Here is a 26,832-nt window from a genome sequence, read left to right as displayed (position 1 = left end):
GAAGCCTTACCTTCACGAGGAATGCAGGCCTCTGTCAGGCCCAGGAAAAGGAGGACCACCAGGGACCTCTTCAGAAACGGCTCCAATCTGCACATGGTGGGGCCTGGGCAGGGTGCCTGGCCTTCTCCTTCGAGGCTCAAGAGGACTCTGCTCACTCACTGCTCTCCTGGGCTCTCAAGGCAAAATTCCCTGCCTATACATGCCCTCCAGCTACCCGGAGGCAGTCAGCTGGTGAGACCGTTGCCCACACCCCCAGCTGCTGGCCCAGCAACTGCCCCCCCTCCACTAGCACCTGATATTTATCTCAAAGCAGCACTCTATGATGATTACATGTTGTACCCACTTGCTCGTTTTCCTGTGGCCCAAATGTAACATCTTGTTTGGTGACATTTGTAGCTAACCGTGACTTTTGCATTTTTATTTTTATTTTTTTTAACAGCTGCCATGGTATTTCATTTGTGCTGAAATGTGGTGATATTTTATTTGTATGTTAATAAATAAAGTTTGCCCTCCTAGCTCAGTGTGGGTGTTTTACCTACATATGTTTGTACATCACATGCATTCAGGACCCTCAGAGGCCAGAAGAGGGTGTCAGCTCTCTGGCACCAGAGTTAGGATGGTTGTGAACCACCATGTGGGTGCTGGGACTCGAACCCAGGTCCTCTGGAAGAGCAGCCAGCGCTCTTAACCACGGAGCCATCTCTCCAGCCCCCTACTGGGTATATTGTTGTTTTGAGACAGGATCTCATTTTGTATTCCGGACTAGACTTGAATCCATGGTGATCCTCCTGCCTCAGTGTCCCAACTTTTGGAATTATAGTCCCGTGCTACCACACCAAGAACATTTTTTTTTTTTTTTTTTTTGAGGCAAGGCATCACATAGCCCAACCTAGCCTGGAATTCACTGTGTCACTGAAAACGACCTTAAGCGTCTGCCCCTGATTCTCCAGTGTTTGGGATGGTAAGTGTCACCACTACACCCAGTTTATGTGGTTCCGGGGATCGAGCCCAGGCAAGCACTAAGCATTCTATCATCTGAGCTATACCTGTTCTACATTTTTTTTTGTTTGTTTGCTTGTTTTGAGGGGTGCTGTGGGTGTGTGCACATTCAGACAAGGGCACGTGGATGGAGGTCATCAGACAACGTGGTAGATTTGGTTGTCTCCTACTGTGTGGGTTTCAGGGATCCAACTCAGGTTATTAGGCTTAGCAGCAAGTGCCTTTATCTGCCTTACCTTCTCCCGGGCTCCTCTTTTTGTATGCTTTTAAGGCAGGTTCTTGCAGTCTGGCTGCAAAGTAATAACGAGGACATTCTCTGGGTGGAGAATGGACACGTGTAGTTCAGATGGACTGGGAGATGATGTGAGCATCTATGAAAACCCCTGCAGAGCTGAGTGTGCCAGTTCACTACTGGGGGCGCTGAGGCAGGAGGATCACAAGTTCCCAAGTTCCAGGCAGATCTGGCCTGTGTAGTGAGAACCGTGGGGGAGGAAGGGAGGGAGCGAAAGAGACCTCAGCAGGGGTGTTTGTCATCCCCACCAGCCTGGGAGGTCCTCAAAGGCAAGGACTCTTTTCTCACACCATCCCTAATGTCAACACACGCCTGCTCCACAAAAGGAACTTGGTAGTTATCTGAAAGCCGCGTGAGCGTCCCAAGAGTCCCGAATGTTACTGGTGGAAAAGGTAGGGCTGACTGACTTCAAGTGCTCGCCCTGCTCCTGCCTTGGGATGGGACTGGCTGAGTTTGCTTCCTGTTTCAGACCGTGATAAAAACAGACTAAGAACAACTTGAAGAGGAAAGGGTTTATTTGGAGTTCAGGTTCCAGTCGAAGATCAAAAGTCTAAAGGAAGTCGGGGCAGCAACTTATGGCCGGGAACTGAAGCAGAGACCGTGAAGAAACATGCCTACTGGTTCACTCCCCCGTGGTGGCGTGGTTTGCTCAGCCTCCTTACCATTACAACCCAGCACCATCTGCCTGGGGGGTAGCACCGCCCACAGTGGGCGGCTCCCTCTCACGTCAATCACGAGTCAAGAACCGCCCCCATAGACTTGCTTACTGATGGAGGCGTTTTCTCAAAGGAAGGGACCTCTTCCCAGGTGACGCTAAGTTTGTGTGGAGTTGATGAGAGACCCAAGCCATGCAAGCGCTGGGGTCAGACGAGGAGGGCACTCTGGGCAGCTGCCAAGGACTTCCAGAGCCTCCCTGGGGCTGTGTCTCTGTGTCCGGGTCAGGCAGTTACGTCAGGCAAGGGACAGTGTCAGAGGTGGGGAAGCCCTTCATCGCCTCGGTTCTGCTATCAGTGATCCGTGTCGCACTGACAGAACACTGTAAGCCCCATCCTGGTGAGCCAGCGTTCTGTGTCCTCCCCCAGGTTCGTCTCTACCACCCGCTTTGTTCTCCCAGCCCCAGGCAGTGTCTGCTCCTGGGATTCTACCACCCCAAAGTCCCCTCCAGTCTCCTGCTCCTGTTCCCCTCGCCCCTGTTCAAACCCGGGGACCCTCCCCACCTCTCCCTTCAGTCCTTCCCGCACCTGATTCGCTCTCTGCACTCGCAACACTGGGCTGATGAAGCCCTCTCCAAGCCAGCAGGGCGTTCATGAAACTGTCCCAAAGGAGGAGAGAAAGGAAGTGGAGAGGGAGAGGGGGGGAGAAGAAGAGAAGAAAAGAAACAGGGGACGGGAGGGGAGGGGAAAGGAGGGAAGAGAAAGAAGAAAAGAGGGGGGAGAACAGAGGAGAGGAGAGGAGGGGAGGGGAGAAGAGCAGAGGACAGGAGAGCAGAGGACAGGAGAGCAGAGGAGAGCAGAGCAGAGGACCTCTATTGCTGACTGAGGGGTCTACCCTGAGCCTTAAACTGGGGTATCTCCTTGTCCTCACTTGTCTCTGACACCTTCACTGACAAGCTCTCCCACTCAGGTCACCTTTCCATCTCCAGTCTCCCTTTAAGCAGCGGCTCTCAACCTTCCTAACGCCCCGACCCTTTAATACAGTTAGTTCCTCATATTGTGGTGACCCCCCCCACCAACCATGAAATTATTTTCGTTGAGACTTCATAGCTGTCATTTTTCTGTCATGAATCATAATGTAAATATCAGATGTGTGACCGCCCCCCCCCCCGGGGGCCACGGCCCACGGGTTGAGAACCACTGCTTTAGGGGCTTTCCCACCCCAATCTTGGTTTTTTTTGTCGCCATCTGAGACTCCAACATAAACTCGTGCCTTCCATCTCTCCAGCGATGTCTGACTCTGCTCTACACCCCCTGTCCTTGCCTTGCTCGGGGCACCGGCATCACAGGACAACGGATGCATGCGCAGTGTCCATTCAGAGTGACCCGCACTTCCTGGTTGTTTCTTACTGGGGCCAGGGAAGCTTATATTCAGAGACAGGAGCACAGTAGCCTAATACACGCGTGTGGCATGAGGAACTCAAGAGGCTGCTAGGCGCATTGCTTAGTGTGTGTGTGGGCGCGTGTTTGTGCATAGGAAGTGCAAGTGAAGGAGCTGAGCCGCCACAAGGGGGCGTCTGTGTGCGCAATACAAACTAGTGTCCTAGGCTACACTGTCTCCTATACTTCCTGCCTTCGGCAGAAGGGAGAACCAAGTATAATGACACATATGTGCGAAGAGGCCATGATAAAACTCACTACCCTGGCCACCCGGTGGTGGCGCACCCCTTTAATCCCAGCACTCGGGGAGGCAGAGGCAGGAGGATCTCTGTGAGTTCAAGGCCAGCCTGGTCTACAGAGCGAGATCCAGGACAGCCAGGGCTGTTACACAGAGAAACTCTGTCTTGAAAAAGCAAACAACAAAACAAAACAAAACAAAAACTCACTACTCTGTATGCTAGCCTACAAAATGAATTTCATATATATATATATATATATATATATATATATGTGTGTGTGTATGTGTATATATATATGTATATATATATATAAATGTTCATATCATGTGTGTAATATATGCACATTTGACAGCTCTTCACGTCTGCATTCCACATCCTCTGATTCAGCCAACTTCAGATGGTTAAATATTTGAAGAAGAAAAAAAAAATGCACCAAGGCTGGGAGGTGGCTCATTGGGTAAGAGCACATACAAATGTGAGAACCTTAGTTCAAGTCTCCAGAGCCTTCCAAAGAAGCTGGGCATGGTCACGCCCGCCTGTAACCCCCAGCGTTGTCGGGGATGAACAGAGAAAGAACATTAGCTGGCGCTTGCTGGCTGCCAGCTAGTACCATGACGAAGGAGAGCTCCTGCCTCAAAAGAATAGGGTGGAGCAGATCACCACTCCCCCGCCCACACACACACACAAAGAGAGTTACATCCATGTTGAACGTTGCAGACTTCTTGTCACATCACTTCTTCAACAATACAGTGTACTAGTTAAGTTGCATAGAATTTCGATGCATCAGCTGTTATAAGTGTTTTTTTTTTTTTTTTTTTTTTTTGGTTTGTCGAGACAAAGTTTCTCTGTGTAGCCCTAGCTGTCCTAGAACTCTCTGTGTAGACCAGGCTTGCCTTGAACTCACAGAGATCCCCCTGCCTCTCCCCTGCCCCCCAGCAATGGGAATAAAGCGTGCACCACCACCACCTGGCCTTGAGGTGATTTAATATGAGATTATGCATAGATTATATGCAAATTGGGACACTTTTTTTTTAAATAAGGAATTTAAGCATCCATTGATTGTGGTTTTTAGAAGCAGATGTTTGAACTACTTTCCCCTGGATCCTAAGGGACAGTTGTTACGTGTGTCTAAATTTTTTATGCACACAAATGTAGATAATTATGCATACACACAAAAATCTTTAAAAGCCACCATCAGTATTAAACTTGTCACTGGAACCTGGAAGCGTGGAGCCTGCCTGTAAACCCAGCACTGGGAAGGTGGAGGGAGCAGAATCAGGAGTTCAAAGCCAGACTTGGTGACTTAGCCAGTTAGAGGCCAACCTGAGCTACAGGAGACCTGGTTTAAAAACAAAACAGACCGCAGCGCAACTGTAGGCCAGTGAGAGGCTCGGCAGGGAAAGGCATTTGCTGCCAAGACCCGCAACCGAAGCTCTAGTCTGAACCCACACGGTGAAGAGAGAGAGAGAGAGCTGACTCCCGGAAAAATGGTCTTTTCTGACTTTCACATGGACAGGGTGGCGAATGCAGACTCTTGTGCATGGCAAAAAGAAAACAAAACAAAAAACTGTAAGTAAAATGGGATCGGGGACAATATAAACATTCTCCATTGTCCTTTCTCTGTGTTATCAGGTGTATTTGATGAACACATGTGTACTCTCTTTAGATCAGACACAGGCAAAAATCACTTTAAATTAATGAGCACTGAGTAAAGGCAGGCCGCCCTTGGGGGCCAGCAATTGACGATGTTTTCCGGGTTCTCGGAGTTAACTTTCTGGTGCTAATTTAAAACCGCAGCTGGCAGGAATTGAACTTCACTCTCCCGGGACTCATTAAAAGTGGTGTTAGGCACTCCCAGGCTCCCACGGGGACTCTCAACAACTCTTATCGCCATGGGATCTTCGTGGCCAATTTACTCCACCCATCCTGTGCTGGCACACACAAAAACAAGCACCAAAGAGGAAAAAAAGATAGCCTTGAGTTGGGCGGAAGGATTTGGGAATAAAGCAATTTGAACCAATTCAAGAGCTAAACTCTGAAATAGCTAGTGAGTGTTGCCGCGCTGTGCTGGGGATTAATTAGCCAGCTGTCCAGCGTGCACCAGAGATGTTTTGACATTGTGTTCTGTCTTCTGCTGTTGGCCTGATGGCAGGCGCCACTGCAGACGTTTCTCCATCCTCTGTGGCTACCTCTGCGCCGGCAGGACAAGTCTGATCCCCAGTCCCCTACGAGTGCTCTCAGCGGGCTCCTGAGCACACTTAGCCTCAGTAATTGGCATTCTTGGAGACACCATTTTACATGTTGGTTGTGTGATTGCTGGTTTTTTGTTTTTCCTGCTCACTAAATATTCCTCAAGAAACTTTGTAATTAAAATGCAAGTGGTGGCTCCCCCAGGTGACTCAGTGGGTAGATGGGGCACTTGGTCCCAAGCGTGATGAAACCTGAGTTCCATCCCCAGGACCCAAAGGATGGTAAGAGAGGCCAATGCCGGTGGGTTATCCACTGCCCTCCATGTGGGTGCATGTGCACAAGGTATAGACACATACAAATAAGCGGATACACAAAACTTCTAGTACCAATAGTTTTCTTGTTTCCAATGACGGAAACTAAGACGGATGAGAAAGCACAGATCTCCCTGTAGATTGCTCTGTATGACTTTCTCTTGTCTCGACATTGTGTACTGTAGAAATTTTTGGGTGTTAAAAATGAAGGCTGGAGAGAGGGTGGTGAAGATGACTGGCTCTCCTTACAGAGGACCTGGGTTCGATTCTCTGCACCCACCACACAGCTCACAAACGTCTGTAACTCCAGTTGCAGGGCATCCAGCGCCCTCTTCTGGCCTTTCAAGGGCACTACAGGTAAAACCCCCATAACGATAAATAAAAATTAAAGGAAAAATAGGGGCTGGAGAGATGACTCGGTATTTAAGAGCATGTACTCCACTTGCAGATCACCTGAGCTGGATTCACCCACAATGGTAGCTTGCAATTCCAGCTCCAGGAGATGCAACATCCTTTTCTGGCCTCTCCGGGCCACTATACTCTCTTGCACACATCCCACTGTCCCCCGACCCCCCAACCACCACACACATATACACATTTAAAATAAATATTTTTTTTTTTAAAAAATGCATAAGCCAGGCATGGCAGCACTTGGGAGGAAAGGGCAGAATGGTTAGGAGTTCAAATCAATCCTCAGCTGTGACGAGGATTTCATGCCAGCCCGGGCTACATGAGAACATGTCTCAAAAAAATGTAATATTGAAAAACAAGCTATGCAGAGAAAAACAATGGAAGCATGAAATTTGCAGGCAAATGGATGGAACTAGAAAAAATCATCCTGAGTGAGGTAACCCAAACCCAGAAAGACGGTCATGGTATGTACTCACTCATAAGTGGATTCTAGATATAAAATAAAGAACAATCAGACCATAACCCATAGAACCATGGAGGCTACATATATAGCATGGAGGTCCCTAGGACGACTGTGGCTTATAATAAATTTTGGTTTTACTCAATTACTGAGCAAACCTCAATGAAACATCTCACTATTAAGATAAGAATACATACTGTATCAAGCTGGTAATAGAAAAATAAATTAATTAATTTTAAACAATTAAAAAAAAGAAAAACCAGCTATGCCCGATGTCACAGGTCTGTAATCCTAGCTACTAAGGAGACTGAGGCATGAAGATCGCAAGTTCAAGACCAGCCTGGACTATAATGAGTTCCAGGACCCTGACCCAAAATTAAAAAAAAAAATGTGACTCAGCAGGAGTATGCTTGTTCAGAATCCAGTGAGAGGCTGGAGGTGTGACTCAATGGCAGAGCACTTGCCTAAGGTGCTGGAGGCCCCAGGATTGATCTTCAGTACTGACAATAAAAAAAAATTAAAATAAAAAAATAAATAAATCCTGGCATAACAAAGACAAGCTATGATCCAAGCAAGAGATCCTTACCTACTAATAACAACCTCATCTATTTCATGGTCGTGAGAACAAAATAACTCACGATGAGATTTACAAACCACGGCAAATCTGAGACAGGGAGACCATTCGGAAGGCGAAGGCACCAGCAAGCCCAGTGACCGGAGTTCTATCCCAGGCTGTGCCAAGGTGGAAAGAGAACTGATCTCCACAGCTTGTCCTCTGACCACCACATGGGCATCAGGACACATATTCACCGACCTCCAGACGAGAAAGAAATAAATGCAGTTAGAACCTGGGGACCTGGAGATGTGGTTAGGGGATAGTGATCTTGAGAAAACCTGAGTTCGGCTCCCGGCACCCACACTGGGCAGCTCACAACCTCCTCTAACTCGAGTTTCCGGGAACGGGTGTTTATCCTCTTCTGGCCTATACACACATACTTAATTTAAAATAAATCTTTATTTTTCCCCAAAACAGGCTTTCTCTGTGTCGCCCTGGCTGTCCTGGAACTCAATCTGTAGACCAGGCTGGCCTCCAACTCGGAGATCCACCTGCCTCTGCCTACAAGAGCCAGGATTAAGGTGTGCACAGCCGTTGCCCCTGCAACATTAGTTTATTGTTGTTGTTTAAATAAATCTTTAAAAAACAAATTTGGGGAGATGGGAATGGTAGGCAAGTTTAGCTTCCCACTGCATGCAAAAAACTCTACGTGACTTCAAATAGATGTGGCTCTTCTTGTTTTACCGGCTAGAATGCATTCCCTCGGGCTGGAGAGTGGGCTCGGGGCTTAAGAGCACTCCCAGCTCTCTCAGAGGATCAAGGCTGCATTCCCAGCGCCCACATGATGGCTCACAACTACCTATGACAGCAGCTGCAGGAGAGCTGATGCCTTATTCTGACCACCACAGGCACACGCACAGTGCACAAGGCACATAATACAAGACATTTAAAGACACTAAGAAGAAAAGCATTCCTTTGTTTGAATCATGGAACGGTTGCAGCATTACCTCGTCAAAGCTGAACCAGCCTGCCCCACAGGTCAGAAAAGGGCCTTTGCTTCCACCTGCTGGACATTTTCCGTAACAATGACACATGCTCACTTAAAACATAAAGAGACAAAACTTTAAATTTATGCTGGATGCCCTGGCTCAAATCTGTAATCCCACAACTCCAGATGCCGAGCAGGAGGATGGCAGTGATTTCAAGGTTAGCCTGGAAAACAAGGAGAGATTCTGCCTCAAAAAGTTTTTTGAGCCCAGGACCCGGCACCAATGCACAGCTGCCTCCCAAACAGATCAAGCCAAATGACTGTCTCACGCATTCAGGGGGCCTGATCCAGTTGGGGGCCCCTCAGCCTTTGGTTCATAGATCCTGTGCTTCCATTCATTTGGTTATTTGTCCCGGTGCTTTATCCAACCTTGGCTTCAACAATTCTCGCTCATATAAACCCTCTTCTTTCTCACTAATTAGACTCCCAGCACTCCATCAGGGGCCTAGCCGTGGATGTCTGAGTTGGCTGTTTGAATCCTGGGACTTATGCAGGGACACTTGGCTTGGCTGGGACGGGGGGAATGGACCTGCCTGGACTGAGTCTACCAGGTCGACCCCGGTCCTCGGGGGAGACCTTGATCTGGAGGAGGGGGAGAACAGGGGAATCTGTGGCTATTATGTTGAACTGAATGGTGTTGTAAAATAATTTAAAAAAAAAGCAAAAGCAAAAAAATTAAAAATAAATAAATAAAAATAAAAACCCTTATTAATAAAAAAAAAAGTTTTTTGAGCTCCACATGGTGGATTTGATGTGCAAGCCAGTAATCCCAGAACTCTGAAGACAGAGGCAGGAGACTGGCCCATCACCATCCTGAGCAGTATCGTTCCAAGTCAGTCAATGCTACATATCAAAACCCTATCTCAAAAAGAAAAAAAAAAAGGAAGGTCTGTCAGTGGTGGCTCAAGCCTTTAATCCCAGCACTTGGGAGGCAGAGCCAGGAAGGACTCTGTGAGTTCGAGGCCAGCCTGGTCTACAGAACAAGATCCAGGACAGGCACCAACATTACAGAGAGAAACCCTGTTTCCAAAAACCAAAATAAAAATGAATAACAACAACAATAAGAATAGTGATAATGGGGACATAAACACAACTATAAAAGTCTTGTCCTTGGACAGATACCAAGAAATTCATTGGAAAATCACATTTTACAGTGTTATGAGGAGAAAAACATCACTCCCATTTTGTGATGCAATGTTGACAACTTGAGAATTACAGCACCAAGTAAAAACAAATATAACAAAAACCTGCCAAGGAGGGGCATCTCAACACTCTTTGCAGAGGTATGAGTCCAATCATAAGTTCATGGCCAATCTGGTCTACATAGCCCAGTCCTCTCTTGTGTTTCAAGCTAGCCTGGGCTACATAGTGAGTTTCCAGGACACCCAGTGACACATAGTGAGATCCTGTCTCAAACACACACACTCATCAGTAGGGCACAGTGAAACACAATTGTCCTCAGACCTTCAAAAGATGAGACATCACTTTAAGTGCTCCGAAGCTGTTGCCATGTAACAAGGGTAACCTAGCAACAGTCTCTCTTGGAAAAGACTTCAATCTGGATACAGACTCACAAGGATGCCTATATTTTTTTTTCTTTATTTTTTTTTTATTTTACAATACTATTCAGTTCTACATAATAGCCACAGATTCCCTTGTTCTTTCCCTTCCTGCCCCCCTCCCCTTCCCCCCAGCCCACCCCACATTCCCACCTCCTCCAGATCAAGGTCTCCCCCGAGGACTGAGATTGACCTGGTAGACTCAGTCCAGGCAGGTCCACTCCCCTCCTCCCAGATTGAGCCAAGGGTCCCTGCATAAGTCCCAGGTTTCAAACAGCTAACTCATGCAACGAGCCCAGGACCTGGTACCACTGCCTAGATGCCTCCCAAACAGATCAAGCCACATGACTGTCTCACCTATTCAGAGGGCCTGATCCAGTTGGGGGCGCCTCAGCCTTTGGTTCATAGATCCTGTGCTTCCATTCATTTGGTTATTTGTCCCTGTGCTTTATCCAACCTTGGTTTCAACAATTCTCGCTGATATAGACCCTCCTCTTTCTCACTAATTAGACTCCCAGTGCTCCACCAGGGGCCTAGCCATGGATCTCTGCATCCAGATTCCTCAGTCCTTGGATGGGGTTTGTGGCACAACTATTAGGGTGTTTGGCCATCCCATCACCAGAGTAGGTCAGTCCCGGCTGTCTCTCGGCCATTGCCAGCAGTCTTTTGTGGGGGTATCTTTGTGGATTTCTGTGGGCCTCTTTAGCTCTTTGTTTCTTCCTTTTCTCATGTGGTCTTCATTTACCATGGTCTCCTATTCCTTGTTCTCCCTCTCTTTTCTTGATCCAGCTAGGATCTCCCGCTCTCTTTCCCTCGACCCTTGCCCTTCATTGCTCCCACTCATGTCCAGGCTGTTCATGTAGATCTCATCCATTTCTCCGTGTCTTTCTTGGGGTCCTGTTTTCCAGGTAGCCTCACTGGTGATGTGAGTAGCAGTCCAGTCATCCTTGTTCCACATCTAGCAAAGGATGCCTATCTTGAATGGATTTTCATGTGTCGTTTCAGAGTCCTCTGCTGTCTGAAGGCCTTGTCACACTCCTTACAACTGTAAGGTCTTGAGTCGCTGTGGGTTCCCAGATGGACACTGAGGTTGCCTTTGTGGTTGAAGCATTTTCCACAGTGCTCACACTCATAAGGCTTCTCCTTTGTGTGGATCCTAAGGTGAACCCGAAGGGTGGACTTGTGGGAAAACCTCCTGCTGCAGATACTGCACACGTAAGGCTTTTCACCCCTGTGGATGCGATTGTGGACCCGAAGGTCTGAGGATTGCACAAACCTCTTTTTGCACACGCTGCACTCAAAGGGTCTCTCTCCTGTGTGTGACCTCTGGTGGATGATGAACTGAGACCTGTACAGGAAGCTCTTCTTGCATTCACTGCACACAAACTTAGCCTGGCCGGCGAGATGATCAACAGGCTCCACAGGTCGTAGGGTAGCAAGCCCTAGCTGCCCATCTTCTGTCCTGTCCACACAGGAGGCCCCTCCTTGACAAGGGGGAACCTTGTCTCCATTGGAACTAGAGAGACTCTGAAGTTCTGTGTGTGCAGCTAAATCTCTTCTTTCCAGAACATGGGTGGATTGTGTGACAGCATCTGTATTTGTATCTTCCTGGGGCATCTTCACATCCTCTCCTCTGACAGAATCTGATGGAATGAAGTCCACATACTACATTTAAAACTTGAGAGTCCCTCTCAAAAATGGATTGCATTTATTTACTTGATTATGGAGGGAGGTGGCATCCTAAGAATGTGGAGGTCAGAGGACAACATTTGGGTTTTTTCTCTCCTGTCACCATGAGGGTCCTGAGATGGATCACAAGCAGTCAGCTCCAGGATCAGTGCCTTTCCTCAATGAGGCACACAACACTTGTTAAAGATCATCGCGATCATACCAGATTTTATATCTAAACTCTGGTGCTGGCTGGGGACATCCCATCTACATCTCAACCCTGAGAGCTCAGCCTGTAGAATGCTCTGGAAGGCTAGTGACAGAGGGGGTGGGAGTGGGTGCTCAGCTTCCTCCCACAGGAAGGGAGTGCTGGGCAAGGAGCAGTAAGTCCCCAGTCAGTTCCCACCTGGAACTCACCAGAACCGTGTGTGGGCTCAGGGTCCTGAGGGGTCAACACAGAGGCCTCATCCCTCTCCTGCACCGAGTCATTCCCCGGGCTCTGCTTGGGTCTTGGGTCCTCCTGTTCTTTGCTCTCAGGAACTGTATCCAGCAAAACTTCCTGTGTCTTGACAGGGGACAGAGAAAAATTATGGGTGCATGTTCCTTCAATGGAGAGGTAGAACATAGACATCTGACTCTACTTCATCTGGCCACTCAATTTCTCCCCCAGTTGTAGGAATGTTCACACTTCCATGACCTACTCCCATACCCCACATAAACCAATACTCTCCTCTTACTTGTAAGTCTGCCATGAATGTGAAGCCACCACATCTCTGCACCTCATATTGGTTGCTATTTTAATTCTCTATGCACGATCTTCTCTGCCCTCGACTCTACAAGCAAAATGCCTCTCAACCTTGGTGCTATTAAGATTTGGGGCTAATGAGGCTAGAGGAGGGATGGCTCAGAGGTTAAGAACACCAGCTGCTCTTGCAGAGGACCTGGGTTTGAGTCTCAGCACCCACAAGGAGGCTCACAGCCATCAGTAACCCCAGTTCCTCAGGTGATGATGGGGGGTGGGTCTGACACCTTTTCACTTCTGCAGGCAGCAGGCACACATGGGGTGTCAGATACACACAAGCAAAATATCCATCCTATAAAATAGGATAACTTTAAAATAAATGGGAGTCGAATGATTATTTCTGATGTGTAGGGTCTCCTCTGCTACATATTGTGGACTCCCAAGTGACAGTGACTGCACACTTAAAACTTTTAGCAGCCCGTGTGGTCATGGACATTTTCCATGCCAGGGCTTGTGAAGCAGATGTCTGAGTTGGAGGCCAGCCTGGTCTACACAGTTCCGGGTCATCCAGGGCTATTTAGAGAGACACTGTCTAAAGATAATATGATCTACTAAGATTCAAAGTTGCAGAGTTTGGAGGCCGAGAACAGGGCAGAGTGCTTCAGAAAGGACACCCCTGCATTCATGAGCTCACACAGCTGGAGATGCCTGCAGACTCCTTCACAGTATCCAGCCAGACATATTCCAGCATGGAGGGAGAGGCAATCAGGGGTCCCCACCCTAACCAAGGAGCTATGCACATGGCTGGCTTTGGGGAGGGACAGGTGGTTTTTTTGGTCCCTGGGTAGGTGGATCCTACTTCGGTGAGAGTCTCCACACCCAGGACCCACATGGATCTTACAAACTGGATTTAGGGGCGGGGGTGGTATTATTATTATTATTTTAGAGACAGGGTTTCTCTGTGTAGCTTTGCGCCTTTCCTGGAACTCACTTGGTAGCCCAGGCTGGCCTTGAACACACAGAGATCCGCCTGCCTCTGCTTCCTGAGTGCTGGGATTAAAGGTGTGCACCAGCCTGACAGTATTATTTTTAATAGGACCAGAAGTTTGGGGACTGGGGAAGTGCTATGGGTCTGGGACAGGTAAAGGGAAGAGTGGACAGTGAAAAGAAACTTTCCTGACGACTTCTGGCCTCACTCTGGATCTGAGAGACTCTGCAGGAGGACGGACCCCATTCCTTCCCGTCACTGTGGCTTCCTTTGCTCACACCCAGTCAGACGTGGTTATCCCACTCAGTTTTTTCTTTGTTTCTTCTCATGTATATGGTTCTAGGGCTTTGTGCAGCAAGCACTCTGTGGCTGAGCCACAGGCCCCTCTCCTCACTGGTTAATTCTAGGCCTGTGTTCTACCTCTGCCCTCTTTGTTGGCCCTTTAAAATATTTTCAGTTTAAAATCTTGCCTATTTGCCCAGGCTGTCCCTGATCAAAGTGGTGTGTAGCCCAGACTAGCCTGACACCTGATACCTTAGCCCTCTGAATGGCTTCGAGTCCAGGTAACACTGTTTTATCAGTTTTATTTTGATCATGGACTCACACATTTATTGTTGGAGAGAGGGTCGCACTATGTAGCTTTTGCTGGCCTTGAACTCAGAGATACTGCCAGATACTGCCTCCTCAGAGCTAGGACAAAAGGCTTGCACCACCCTACCTGATCCTTCCTTCCTCCTCTCCTTTTAAAAAGTATTTATTTATTTATTTATTTATTTATCTATCTATCTATTTGTATCTCCACAAGAGTTTTCCCTCCCTCCTCTCCTATCTCCCCCGACTCCTCCGACTCCTCCTCCCCTTTATTAAGAAAGGGGAGACCTCCCATGGATATGGACAAAGCATGCAATATCACCTTGACTAAGCACCTCCCCATATATTTAGGCTGGCAAGGCAACCCATTAGGAGTAATAGCTTCCCAAATGTCAGTAAAAGAGTCAGAGACAGCCCCTGCCCCCCTGCACACGAAAAGCAAGCTACATAACTGTCACATATGTGCAGAGGGCCTAGTCAGTCCCATGAAGCTTGCAGCCAACATGAGTGAAGAAGAAAATGTCAATGTAATCATGCCTAACGATATTCTGCTATACTCATGGGTTGATATCGATCCCAAGTGTCACCAGAGAGGCTTTCTCCATACTCAGTGCTCAGCTTGAATGCAGATGGCCAGGTGGACCTTCATTCTGCACAACAATGTCAAGCCACGTGTCTACACTGTGTGCCAAGCCCCAGCCCTAACCAGATCTCTCAAACTCTGGTCTTCTAGTTCTTCTCCCAAATCCCCCCAGAGATACTGTCACACACTCACCTGGCTGGTGGATGGCTCTTCAGTCTCTGACGGGATCCAAAGCACTGGGTTGGGCTTGCCTCTGTTGAGAGGCTCCTGGGACAAATCCACAGCATCGTTTTGATCCTCCTTGGCTTCTGCCTTCTCAACAATGGGATCCTGAAGGAGATATAACTGTCCTTGGGAATGGATTATGGACTGTGGAGGAAAGGGAACAGGATGAGACCCTGGGTGAGAGCCTGGATGTACCTCCCACAGCACTGTTCCTGGGCTGATTCAGCAGCCTAGCCTGACTTATTTGCAAATCTGTCTTCCTGGACAAAGATTGGCCCACAAGGTCATACTCAGGGACACAGTGAACTGAGGACCAGTGTAGGCTACTTTAAACTCTGCCAAAGAAAAACAAGGAGTGAGGTGGAGGCTGGAAAGATGGTTCAGAGATTAAGAGCACTGACTGCTCTCCCAGAGGGATCAGGTTCAATCCCCAGCACCCACAAGGTGGTGGCTCAGAACTGTCTGCATCTCCAGCTCCTAGGGGATCAGATGCCCTCTTGTGGCCTACAAGAGCACCAGACACTTGTTGTGGGCAGGATACCAATATTGGGGGAAAAAAAAAGACAAAAGGAAATATAAATAAAAAAAACCCAAAATAACAAGGCTTGTGCACTCTGACTCAAGATGAGCCTGTTAGCTCACAGTGTTTCTGATTGCACAATTCCTTGGCTTCTAAGCCAATTATCTGGGCCACATTCACAAGCCCATAAAGGTCCCCAGACATTGCCATTTATCACAGAGCAAAATTCTCCTCTTAGGAACCACTGACTAAGGGCAGGACCCTCAGGGGGTTCTCCCTCCAGGTCCCCACAGGCCCAAGGCTGTCCTTTCCCTCAGCCCACATCTGAGGCCCTGCTTACCCAATGTTGAGGTTTCCCGCCATCCCTCAGCATCTTCTCTAACTCTTGGCAGCTCTTCACTCCGCTCTCCTTCACTAAGGCCTGCAGTTCTGGAGGCATGGAGATCATGAACTGCTCCAACACCAGCTGATCCAGGATCTCCTCCTTGCTATTCAGGTCTGGTCTCAGCCACTGATAGCACAGCTCAGAGATCCTCTTCAGATCCTGGACGGGGTCCGACTGCTCTGAGGGGCTGAAAGCTCTGAACTTCAAGTGCCAGACCTCAGGGCTGTAGTCTTCTTTTTCTGAATTCCAGTCCTGGGATGTAGGTGATGGTGTCTGCTCTGAGGGGAGGCTGTCTCCAGTCGTGTTGATAGCCATGTCTGCTGGGAATATTCCCTTGGTCTCTGACAAGTTGGAATTCTATAAAATGACTCCGGTCTCAACAGACCTACTCCTTTAGCCACAGGGATGGGCTCGGTGTTGGTCTAGAAGCCTGGGAGGCAAGAAGGAGCCAGATCAGTTTAACTCTGCTGCCTTGTAAATGCCATCATTCCTTATAATATAGCCTCCCCGAAACACAATGGGATTGTTTAGTAAAGCAGAAATTAATCCTTTCTATGAATCTATGAGATGGCTCAGGGTACAGGTGTCTCCAGCCAAGTCCAATGACCCCAGCTAAATCTCCTGGACCTACACAGTGGAAGGAGAGTACCAGCTCTGACAAGCTGTCATCTGGTCTCCATGTGTGACACCTGGCACTTACCCCATCCTCCAAGATAATTTAAAAAAAATCAATTACTCTAGTTCAGCTGTGTATGATGGAACATCTGTAGTCACAACCATGGGAGAGGTGGGTGCCGGATGCTTGCCATAATTTTGAAACCTCCCTCAATTATGTATAAAGTACCCAGTCTAAAAGACATGAGGGCTATAAGAGACTCACTCTCAGAATCCAAGAACATGGCCCACACCTTTAATCCCTATGCTCCAGAGGCAGAAGCAGGAAGATCTCTGAGTTTGAGAACATCCTGGTCTACACAGAGAGATCCTGACTCTTTTTATTTTTTCTGGAGCTGAGGACTGAACCCAGGGCCTTGTGCTTGCTAGGCAAGGTTTCTACCACTGAGCTAAATCCTCAACCCCTGAAACCCTGTCTCAAAAACCAAAAGCATATGGGTATGGTGCGGATTAACCCATAATCCCATCACTGGAAACACTAAACAAGAAGGGTTGTTTGAAGCTAGCCTGGGCCTCAGAGCAAAATTCAGTTTCAGAACACAAAAACAAATATATAGAAATTAGCTCATCCTAGTCTTTCAACTCCATGTTCCTACACATACTGTATTTAAAGAATCAATGGTTCCTGATCTCATCTCCAAATGAGCACAGATGGGATCATTTCTGCCATCTGCACACAGAAGTAACAGTATTCTTTTTGTTGTTGTTATTTTTCCAGACAGGGTCTCTGTGTAGACCTGGCTCTCCTGGAACTTGCTCTGTTGACCAGGGAGGCTCCGACTTAGAGATTCTGCCTGCCTCTACCTCCCAAGTGCTGGGATTAAAGGTTTGAGCCACCACACCTGCAGTCCCAGGATCTGGGAGGTGGAGGCAGGCAGATCTGTCAGTCCATGACCAGCCAGAGCTAAGGTGTGAGACAATGTCTAAAAAACCAACCAACCAAAAAGCAAGAAGAAGCAGAATTGGGTCATTTTGGGGAAATGACAAGGCACTCGGTATTTGAGGGCACTAATCTATAATGTTTTCAAGTAACAAAAAGCATTTTTAAAATAAGAGGACCTGATGGCACAAAAGGAAGCCTTATTTTTTTCCTTGTTACTTAACATTTGAATGAAGTAGCACAAAACATAGCTCAACATACACCAAAATGTGGCTTATAGTCCACTAACCCCATAGACAATCTAAACAAAGGCATGGACTAGCAAGTATGGAATCCTGGCTGCTCTTTCAGATAGGAGTTCAGTTCCCAGCTTACACACTTACAAACTCACAGAATTTCTGCTGGATGTGGTGACCCACACCTTTAATCCCAAGGAGGCAGAGGCAGGCAGAGCTTTGTGAGCCAGCATGGTCTACACACTGATTTACAGATCAGCCAGGATATATAGTGAAGCTAAACTAAATACCCTTACAAAATTATTAAATAAATAAACTTAAATGGTCATTTGAAAATTTGGTACAAAAGGTTGAAAGAAAAAAATAGTTGTAGCTGAGTTAGTGGTACACACCTTTAATCCGAGTTTGAGGCCAGCCTGAGTTTGAGGCCAGCCTGGTCTACAGATCAGGTTCCAGTACCTCCACAACTACACCAAGAAACCCTGTCTCAAAACAAATCAAAGCAAATCAAAAAACAAGAAAAATACATGTGGTGTCTGGAATCTGTGAAAGATGAAGCCAGCATGTTCTCTGTAAAGACCAGATTGGCCTCGGACTCAGAGATCTGCATGCAACTGACTCCATAGTGCTGGGATTAAAGTTGTGCACCACTATGCTTGGCCAAAAAAGAAAAAAAAAGAAGAAAATAATAATAACTTTAAATTTTATGTGTTTGGATGTTTTATGTGATTGTCTGTGGACCATATTTGTGCCTAGTGCCAAGTGCTTGGAGGCCTTGGAGTTGTGGGCAATTGTAAGTCTCTGTGGGCACTAGAAATGAAATCTGAGTTCTCTAGAAGAGCAGTGGATGCTCTTAACTGCTGAGCTATGGCCACAGCACACAAAATGGTTCTTGAGACAGGGTCTCTCTGTGGAGCTCAGGCTGGACTCCAACTCACAGAGATCTGCCTTTCTCTGTGTGCCTAGTACCTGGTCTAATTTTCTATTTTAATAATTAAAAAGATACTTTAAAAATAAAAACACAGTTAATTGCAGACTGGGCAGTATGGTGTATATGCCTACAATCCCAGTACTCTGGAGGCAGAGACTGAAAGGTCTGAGTTCTAGGCCAGCTTGGGCTACATAGGAAGACCCTGTCCCTGTCAGAGACAGAGAGACAAGAACAAAATGAGATGCAAGGTTGGAGATGTAGTTCAGTTGGTAGAGTGCTTGCGTGGCATCTTTGAGACCTTAAGTTATGTCCTCAGCACAGCAGAAATAAAATTAAAAACAAACAAGCCCGGCGGTGGTGGTGCACGCCTTTAATCCCAGCACTCGGGAGGCAGAGGCAGTTGGATCTCTGAGTTCGAGGCCAGCCTGGTCTACAGAGTGAGATCCAGGACAGGTGCCATAACTACACAGAGAAACCCTGTCACAACCCCCCCCCTCAAAAAACAAACAAAGAAACGAAACAACAACAAAAAAACCCAAACCAAACATCATTACCCCCCACCCCCCAGCAATATTAAAAATCTAATACTTTTTTTAAATGTCTGGAGTTGTAACGGTTAACAGAGAACTATTTTCCTTATTGATTTAAATTTGTTCCCTGATAGTTTGGAGGTTTTGTTTTTCTCATTTGCTTTGACACTGGGTTGGGCTGTGTAGCCCGGGCTGGCTTGACACTTGTTTCCCTGTCTGGATTGGGCCTTGCTATCTTGACTCCGGAGAGCTGGTATTACCCGAAAGGTACACTTACCCCTCCACTAAGGGAATCTTAGGTTCTCATTCCATGGCTTAGTGTAATTTTGTCAAATAAGAATAAATGCTGAAGCCCAGCGGTGGTGGAGCGCGCCTTTAATCCCAGCACTCGGGGAGGCAGAGGCAGGCGGATCTAAGTGAGTTCCAAGCCAGCTTGGTCTACAGTGGGAGTCCCAGGACAGCCAGGGCTACACAGAGAAACCAAGTCTCCAAAAAACAAGAAGAAAAAAAAGAAGAAGAATATTGGACCTGAAGGTGCCTAACTCTGCTTTCAGCTCCGACGTCTGGTGTGGAAGGGTAAAGTTCCAGGTCAATCTGGAACTAGACCCCATTTGAAAAGAAAATCAATAAATAAACAAATTCCAGCAGAGAGTCCAACCGCTAGACCCAGCAAAGAGAAGGTGAAGGGATGCAGACCCGAGCTAAGTGAATCTGCCCTTGGAGTCTGCAACAGCATCGTGATTACCAGGAGCGGAACACAGTGGAAGACAGATGTCCATCAAAGGACATAGGAAGAGTTTAGGTACCTGGGGTCCTTCTGTTGGTTTGCCGTGAACGCCTCACCTTGTGGCCCTGTACAGCAGGGAAGTCGGCATTGCATCCTCCTGCCTCAGCTCCCTACATTGGAGTTGCAGGTACTCAGTGCCCAGATAAATCTTGCAGCAGTCAATTTCTGTCTGCATATGAACACAAAGCCTCGCTAAGCTCAACTTCCTCCCGGGTTCACTTACCTCCAGGTTCCTGCCTTAGTGCCTGCAGCAGCCTTGACTCTTCGGAGATCTCTCTGGAAAGTGCCGGGAGCTCTAGGATCATGGCTTTTATACAAATCCACGGGACTGACTTCCGGTTGATAATCTTCTCAGTGATTGGCTAGAGCCTTTGAACACCATTTACATGTCATTTCAGACATCCTGAGATTAAATTACAAGTAAACCCTGGGCTGCCACAGGGAAGGGATGAACTTATTAAACTACTCGGGCGTGGTCCTGTAGGCCTGTGATAGGAGATAGTAAGGAGGATGAGGCAGGAGGATCATAAAGTCAAGGTTTGCCTGACCTCCTGGGTGAGTATAAGGCAGCTTAGGAAATTGGGTGAGATCATGTCTCAAACTTAAAACATGAATCAATTAATAATTTTATTAGCCTTGGCTGGGGATGCAGTTCAGACTTCAGGGAGCTTGCCTTAGCCTTGTCTGTTCCTAACGCTGGATAAAACAGTGTGGCCGGGCAGTGGTGGTGGCGGCGGCTCACACCTTTAATCCCAGCTCTCAGGAGGCAGAGCCAGGCGGATCTCTGTGAGTTCGAGGCCAGCCTGGTCTACAGAGCAAGATCCAGGACAGGCACCAAAACGACACAGAGAAACCCTGTCTCAAAAAAGCCAATACAACAACAACCAAACCAAACCAAACCAAACCAAACTAAAAACCTGCCTGTGGTGACACACATGTAATCCCAGGGAGGAAGGTCACAAATTTAAGACAGTTTGGAGCCAGCTTGTGCTACAAAAGACCCTTTCTTTAAAAAAAAAAAAAAAAAAAAAAAAAAAAAAACGAATAAGATCCTGGGACATTCAATGATGTGTCTCAGTGGCAAAGCATTTGCCAAGTATAGTGAGGTTCTGCCTAAATGCCTTTAATCCCAGCACTCGGGAGGCAGAGGCAGGAGGATCTCTGTGAGTTCGAGGCCAGCCTGGGCTACCAAGTGAGTTCCAGGAAAGGTGCAAAGCTACACAGAGAAACCCTGTCTCGAAAAACCAAAAAAACAAAACAAAAACAAAAACAACAACAACAAAAAAACAGATAATAGGGTAGATCTGGTGCGAGTCAACAGAAGAATGGATTAAGAAAATGTGGCACATATACACAATGGAGTACTACTCAGCAGAGAAAAACAATGACAGCATGAACTTTGCAGGCAAATGGATGGAACTAGAAAAAATCATCCTGAGTGAGGTAACCCAAACTCAGATATACAAACATGGTATGTACTCACTCATAAGTGGATACTAGATATAAAGCAAAGAACAATCAGACTGCAACCCACAAAACCTGGGAGGTTATACAGAAGGGGGGCACCCTAGGATGACTGTGGCTTAAAATAAGTTTTGGTTTTACTCAATTACTGGGCAAGCCTAAATCAAACATTTCACTATTAGGATAAGAATTTTTACTGTATCAAGTTGATAATAAAAAAATAAAGAAAAAAGAAAAAAAATAGAGTAGATCTGGGACATGATAGGGCGAGGAATAGAGGAATATGATCAAAATATGTTGTGTGCATATGTGCAATTTGTAAAACATTAATGAAAATATTTTCAAATGATAAATTACTTAGGTGTGGTGGCACACATCTTTGATAGCATCACTCAGGAGGCAGAGAAGACTGGATCTCTGCAAAGGTCAGATCAGGCTGCTCTACATAGCAAGTTCCAAGGTATCCAGGGCTGCCTAAAGAGATTCTGTCTCAACAGGGTGCTGGTGGCTCGTGCCTTTAATCTCAGCACCTTGTATTCAGAGGCAGGAGGATCTCTGTGAGTTCAAGGCCAGCCTGGTCTACAGTGCCAGTTCTAGGATAGCCAGAGCTACACAGAGAAACCCTGTCAAAGCAAAACAAAACAAACATGAAGAGGCCCTGTGTCAACAATTAAAAAGTAAAGGTTGAAAAATTAATAATATAAAATAAATGAGTAGGCACACCTAGTTCTCAGGTCATGGACTAGGTCTGCATGCTCCTGCCATGATAATGGACTAAACCTCTGACATTGTGAGCAAGCTCCCAGTTCAATGCTTTCTTATGGAGTCTTTTCTCAGCAGTAGAACACTAAGTCACTTGCCTTTTGTTTTGTTTTTCCCCTGTGGCTTTGTTTTACTGTAAATGTGTCTTAAAATGGTTTATTTTGAAAAAAAAATATTTATTTTAAAAATTTCATGGGGTTGGGGATTTAGCTCAGTGGTAGAGCGCTTGCCTAGCAAGCACAAGGCCTTGGGTTCCGTCCTCAGCTCTGGAAAAACATAAAAATATAAAAAGAAAAACTTGTTTTCATTTTATTTTCTTACTTTATTTTGAGTGTACCATGGGGTAAGGGAAGGTGTGCCAAATGTTCATGCTGACACATGACAGCTTTCAGGATCTGGTTCTCTCCTTCCACCATTGGGTCCTGGGGATCCAACTTAGGTCATTGTTTGCAGCATGCTCCTTTACACACTGTCACAATCAAAGGCCAGAAATAAATCTCTCACTCTCTTTCTCTCTCTTTCAAAATTTTTTTTCTTTATTTCATGCATATGAATTTTTTCCCCAAATATCTCCGAGTAGAACTGGAGTTACAGGTGGTTGTAAGACATCATGTGTGTGCTGAGACATAGACCAGAGTCCTTTGGAAGAGCAGCCAATTTTCTTAACCTCTTGACCATTTCTCCAGCCCCAGATATAAATATTTCTAAGAATGAATTTAGAAAACCAGAGATCTGCTCCTTCGAGGATGTGGAAATCATGGAGAAAGTTGTCCCCAGAGAGGGTGTGGAGGCTCAGCACCCCTGTAGTTTGTTCTATCTGTCTCTTCATTGCATCCTCTGTCATATCCTTTTGTTTTGTTTTTCAAGAAAGGTTTTCTCTGTGTGACAGCCCAGGCTGTCCTGGAACTCTCTCTGTAGACCAGGCTGGCCTTGAACTCACAGAGATCCACCTGCCTCTGCCTCTCAAGTGCTAGGATTAAAGGCGGCTCCCCAACTGCTTGGCTGTGATATCCATTTTAACAAACCAGTCTTATTTAAGGAAATACTCAACATCCTTAGTCATCAGATTAATACCAATGAAAACAACTCTGAGATACCACCTTACACCTGTCAGAATGGCTGTGATAAAAAACACTGATGACAGTCTATGTTGGAGAGGATGCAGAGCAAGGGGAACACTCCTCCACTCTTGGTGGGAATGCAAACTGGTACAGCCACTGTGGAAATCAGTATGGTGGTTTCTCAGAAAATTGGGAATCAATTTACCTCAAGATCCAGCTATACCACTCTTGGGTATATACCCAAGGAATGCTCAGTCATACCACAAAGATACAAGCTCAACTCTGTTCATAGAAATATTATTCTGAATAGCCAGAACCTGGAATCAACCTAGACATGCCCATCAACTGAGGAATGGATCATGAAAATGTGACACATATATACATTGGAGTACTACTCAGCAGAGAAAAACAATGACATCATGAAATCTGCAGGCAAATGCTTGAAACTAGAAAATATCATCCTGAGTGAGGTAATCCAGACCCAGAAGGACAAACATAGTATGTACTCACTCATAAGTGGATACTAGATATAAAGCAAAGGACAGTCGGATTGCAACCCACGGATCCAGGGAGGCTACCTAGCAGGGAGGAGCCTAGGATGACTGTGGCTTATAATAAGTTCTGGGTTTGCCCAATCACTGGGAAAGCTTTAGTGAAACATTTCACTCTTAGGATAAGAATTTGTAGTGTATCAAGCTTATGAAAGGATATGCGGGCTGTACTTTCAGGACAGGAGGCTAGAAAAATATCTGCCATAAATCAAACAGTGAAGGGGAAGATGAGTAGGAATCTCACTTCTACAATTTAAGGAAAACATAGGGCTCTGAACAGATGAAGATAGGTTTCTTCTGTATCCCAGAATCTAATCAATATTTATATGTATAATTCAGCTCTCATTTGGCTTAAAGGGGCTTATTGGAAAATATTATTTTTACAATTTTCTACAGAGAAAATATTTTCCAGTTTCAAATAACCCTGCACTTTGAAATTAAAACCTGTTTTTTGTTTAAAAAAAAAAACAGAAAAAACCTAGTCTGTTTGTTTCCCTAATGTCTTGAGTCACTGTACAAGTCGAGATCCCAAGGAGGTAATGGTATATTTTATAGATTAAATAGGTATAATTTTAGATAAATGGTCTTCAGACACTTCAAAGACCTACAGAATATAGCATCTAAAATGCTTTGAAATTTAAAGTTTTTTTATGGCAGTGAGACACTCTGCTCCTGGCTGTATCAATTTATGTCAGAGATGATGGGCACTGAAGAAACTCCTTATGGAGTTTGCTTTCACTGTGGCAAGGCTAGCCACAGGACCAAGGAACTGCTCTTGCTTTTGACTGCTGTGCAGACTGGACATGCAGGACACACAGGAAAAAAGACTGTTGAACTTGCCGGAAAAGGCAGGACATTCATTCCTAAAATACCTACTTCACAGAAGACTCTCCCAGACATTCTGCAGGACGCAGAGGAAAGTGACTGATGAATTTTGCCAAAACAAGGCAAGACGTCCAAAATTCCTGATTCATAGAAAAGTCTGCCAGATACTCTAGGCCTGTAGGATGAAGGTGGATGCCCCAACATTGCAGAGAAACTTTAGGTGACTGTCCAGGCACCCAAATGTCTCTGTTCTTAGATAATGTTATATCCTTCTGGATCTCTGAAGTTGATTACGTGATTAACTATAGTTGCAGCTTTCTTTAGATATGATAGAAAGTAAATTATGTACAAAGTTTTGGATTCACTAAGATAGGATAGATGACGCATTATTTTCTCTGAATTTGCTAAATACAAATACACTGAATATTGGAAATGTAATTCTAACTTGATAATTTTTTCTGTTGTATATAGTTTTAGCATGTTAAAGTTAAAACCTTCATTTTTTATTTTTTTTAATTTTCACTTCTTTATTTATTACGTATGCAGTGTTCTGCCTGTACATATGCCTGCACTGCAGGCCAGAAGAGCACACCTGAACACATCATCATTGGTTGTGAGCCACCACGTGGTTCCTGGAAATTGAACTCAGGACATCTAGAAGAACAGTCAGTGTTCTTAACCTCTGAGCCATCTTTCCAGCCTTACCTTTTTTTTATTTAGACAAAAAGTGGGAAATGTTGTATAATATTATTTTAGGGTGTGTTACTTTTGTTTATGTTGCAGTTGTTTAACTCTGTGAAGCTGCGTTTCTGTGACTGTCTAAAACATCTGATGGTCTAATAAAAAGCAAAACAGCCCATAGTGAGGCAGGAGGAGGACAGGTGTGGCTGGCATGTAGACAGAATATATGGAAGGGGAAATCTGGAAGAGGAGAGTCCTAGAAGCCAGAGAAGGAAGCAGACACCAGGGCTCAGCCACCCAGCTAACACAGCCAGCCACAGAGTAAGAGTAAGATATATAGAAGTAAGAAAAGGAGTTTTTTCTTTATGGTTCTTAGTTGTTCTTTTGCAGAGCTGCCAGCCTAAGTCAAGCTGGGATCAAGAAAAATGGGCATTGGCCATTCGTGTTCCTGGAGTTGTATCCATGCCAGTGGATGCCCACATGCTCCAGAAGAGAATTTGACATTGCTGCTGCCGTTGTTGCTGTTATAGCAGTGGCAGCCACCACTGCTACTGTTTCTGGGGCTACTATTTCATAATTGCTTACTACAGTTAGCACTGTGGAGACCCTGGCAGCAAAAGTAGCTACCACAGTTAGTTAATCTTTCATTCTATTGGGCATGATAAATTTAATTCAATAGTTATATACATTTCAATTGGCTTTGAAAATTATAAATTTATAAAGTCAAGTTCCATTTGCTTTTGGGATACCATCTTACACGGACTCCAATTTGTAGTAAGGCTCGTTAAGGAAAGGAATGGCTCAGTTGCCTTTAGCCTACTGGCTATGGGTGGGTTAGGACTTCTGTTGGTCTTTTCTGTGTTGAACACACAGATTGCAAGCCCAGTGCCACTTTGAGATCTTTGGCAGCAGTTAACTCTGCAGCTCACACATGATTGAGCCTGTATGATAATGAGTATTCAGAGACGGGTAATGCCTGGGGGGTGCTCATCAACCTAAGACAGAGCACCTGTGTAGCCTGGGCAGGCATCTCCATGACCAGTAAGGTGACCTGCTGACGACCCACACAACCTAAGTCAGAAGCTCATTTTTTAGTAAAAGGGTGACCTGTAGGGCCCTGGTTCCCCGTTTTGGGTAACTGTTGCCTTGCTTGCTGACCTTGACCTTGATATCCTCCCTATGCTAATTCCCTGCCAGGTTCCACCCTCCTGAATGCTTAAGGGAAGTTCCTTGTCTGTGTATCCTGCATAATGGGCGTTAACAGCTTAGATGCAAGATTGTAAAACATCAGTAGTGAACTTCTGCCCTCCAGTGTTTTCCCATTGTGCCGTAAGCCGGTATTTAAGACCTCCTCCCTCTTTCAATAAACAGCATTTGGCATTTAAAAAAATGAATGAATGAATAAATAAATTAATAAGTAAGTAAATAAATAAATGAAGTAAGAAAAGGAAAAAGACCAGAGGCAAAATGTAGATGTGATAAGTTAAGGAAATTTTGCAAGAAACAAACCAAGAAAAGGCCCAGCATTAATAACTAAGAATAAGCCTATGTGTGATTTATTTTGGAGCTGAGTGCCCCACCCAAAGAGC

The 26,832-nt window shown here is 45.9% G+C and overlaps 3 protein-coding genes across 3 annotated transcripts in view; all 3 read right to left on the bottom strand.

Annotated features, from left to right (window-relative positions):
* Positions 1-1,598, bottom strand: part of Eddm13 (epididymal protein 13) — a 34,689-nt gene extending 33,091 nt beyond the window's left edge. The window contains exon 1 of the mRNA XM_076570620.1: positions 11-1,598. Within this exon, the coding sequence (XP_076426735.1) occupies positions 11-95 (85 nt within the window). The 5' untranslated portion in view covers positions 96-1,598. The remainder of the gene's footprint in view (positions 1-10) is intronic.
* Galp (galanin like peptide) overlaps positions 1-26,832 on the bottom strand; it is a 230,325-nt gene that overhangs the window by 122,389 nt on the left and 81,104 nt on the right. The gene's annotated exons all lie outside the window — the stretch shown is intronic.
* LOC102915223 (zinc finger and SCAN domain-containing protein 5B-like) lies at positions 10,340-16,758 on the bottom strand. The gene is made up of 4 exons (XM_042269172.2): positions 15,816-16,758; positions 14,923-15,099; positions 12,244-12,391; positions 10,340-11,801 (listed from the first exon to the last, which is right to left on the bottom strand). The coding sequence occupies exons 1-4, from the start codon at positions 16,173-16,175 to the stop codon at positions 11,131-11,133; spliced, it is 1,356 nt and encodes a 451-aa protein (XP_042125106.2). The 5' UTR covers positions 16,176-16,758; the 3' UTR covers positions 10,340-11,130.

Source organism: Peromyscus maniculatus, chromosome 1 (assembly GCF_049852395.1).
Source record: "Peromyscus maniculatus bairdii isolate BWxNUB_F1_BW_parent chromosome 1, HU_Pman_BW_mat_3.1, whole genome shotgun sequence".
Classification (NCBI taxonomy): Eukaryota; Metazoa; Chordata; class Mammalia; order Rodentia; family Cricetidae; genus Peromyscus; species Peromyscus maniculatus.
Note: the sequence above shows the minus strand (reverse complement) of the source record. Positions and strands in the feature narration are given on the sequence as shown.

Bases quoted from the DNA above. Each gene is read 5' to 3' on its own strand.
- LOC102915223 (XM_042269172.2), bottom strand. From the start codon at position 16,175: ATGGCTATCAACACGACTGGAGACAGCCTCCCCTCAGAGCAGACACCA. The intron at 15,100-15,815 runs GTAAGCAGGGCC...TTTCCTCCACAG, and splicing joins GCGGGAAACCTCAACATTGG to TCCATAATCCATTCCCAAGG. The intron at 11,802-12,243 runs GTGAGTTCCAGG...TCATTCCATCAG, and splicing joins TGAGCCCACACACGGTTCTG to ATTCTGTCAGAGGAGAGGAT.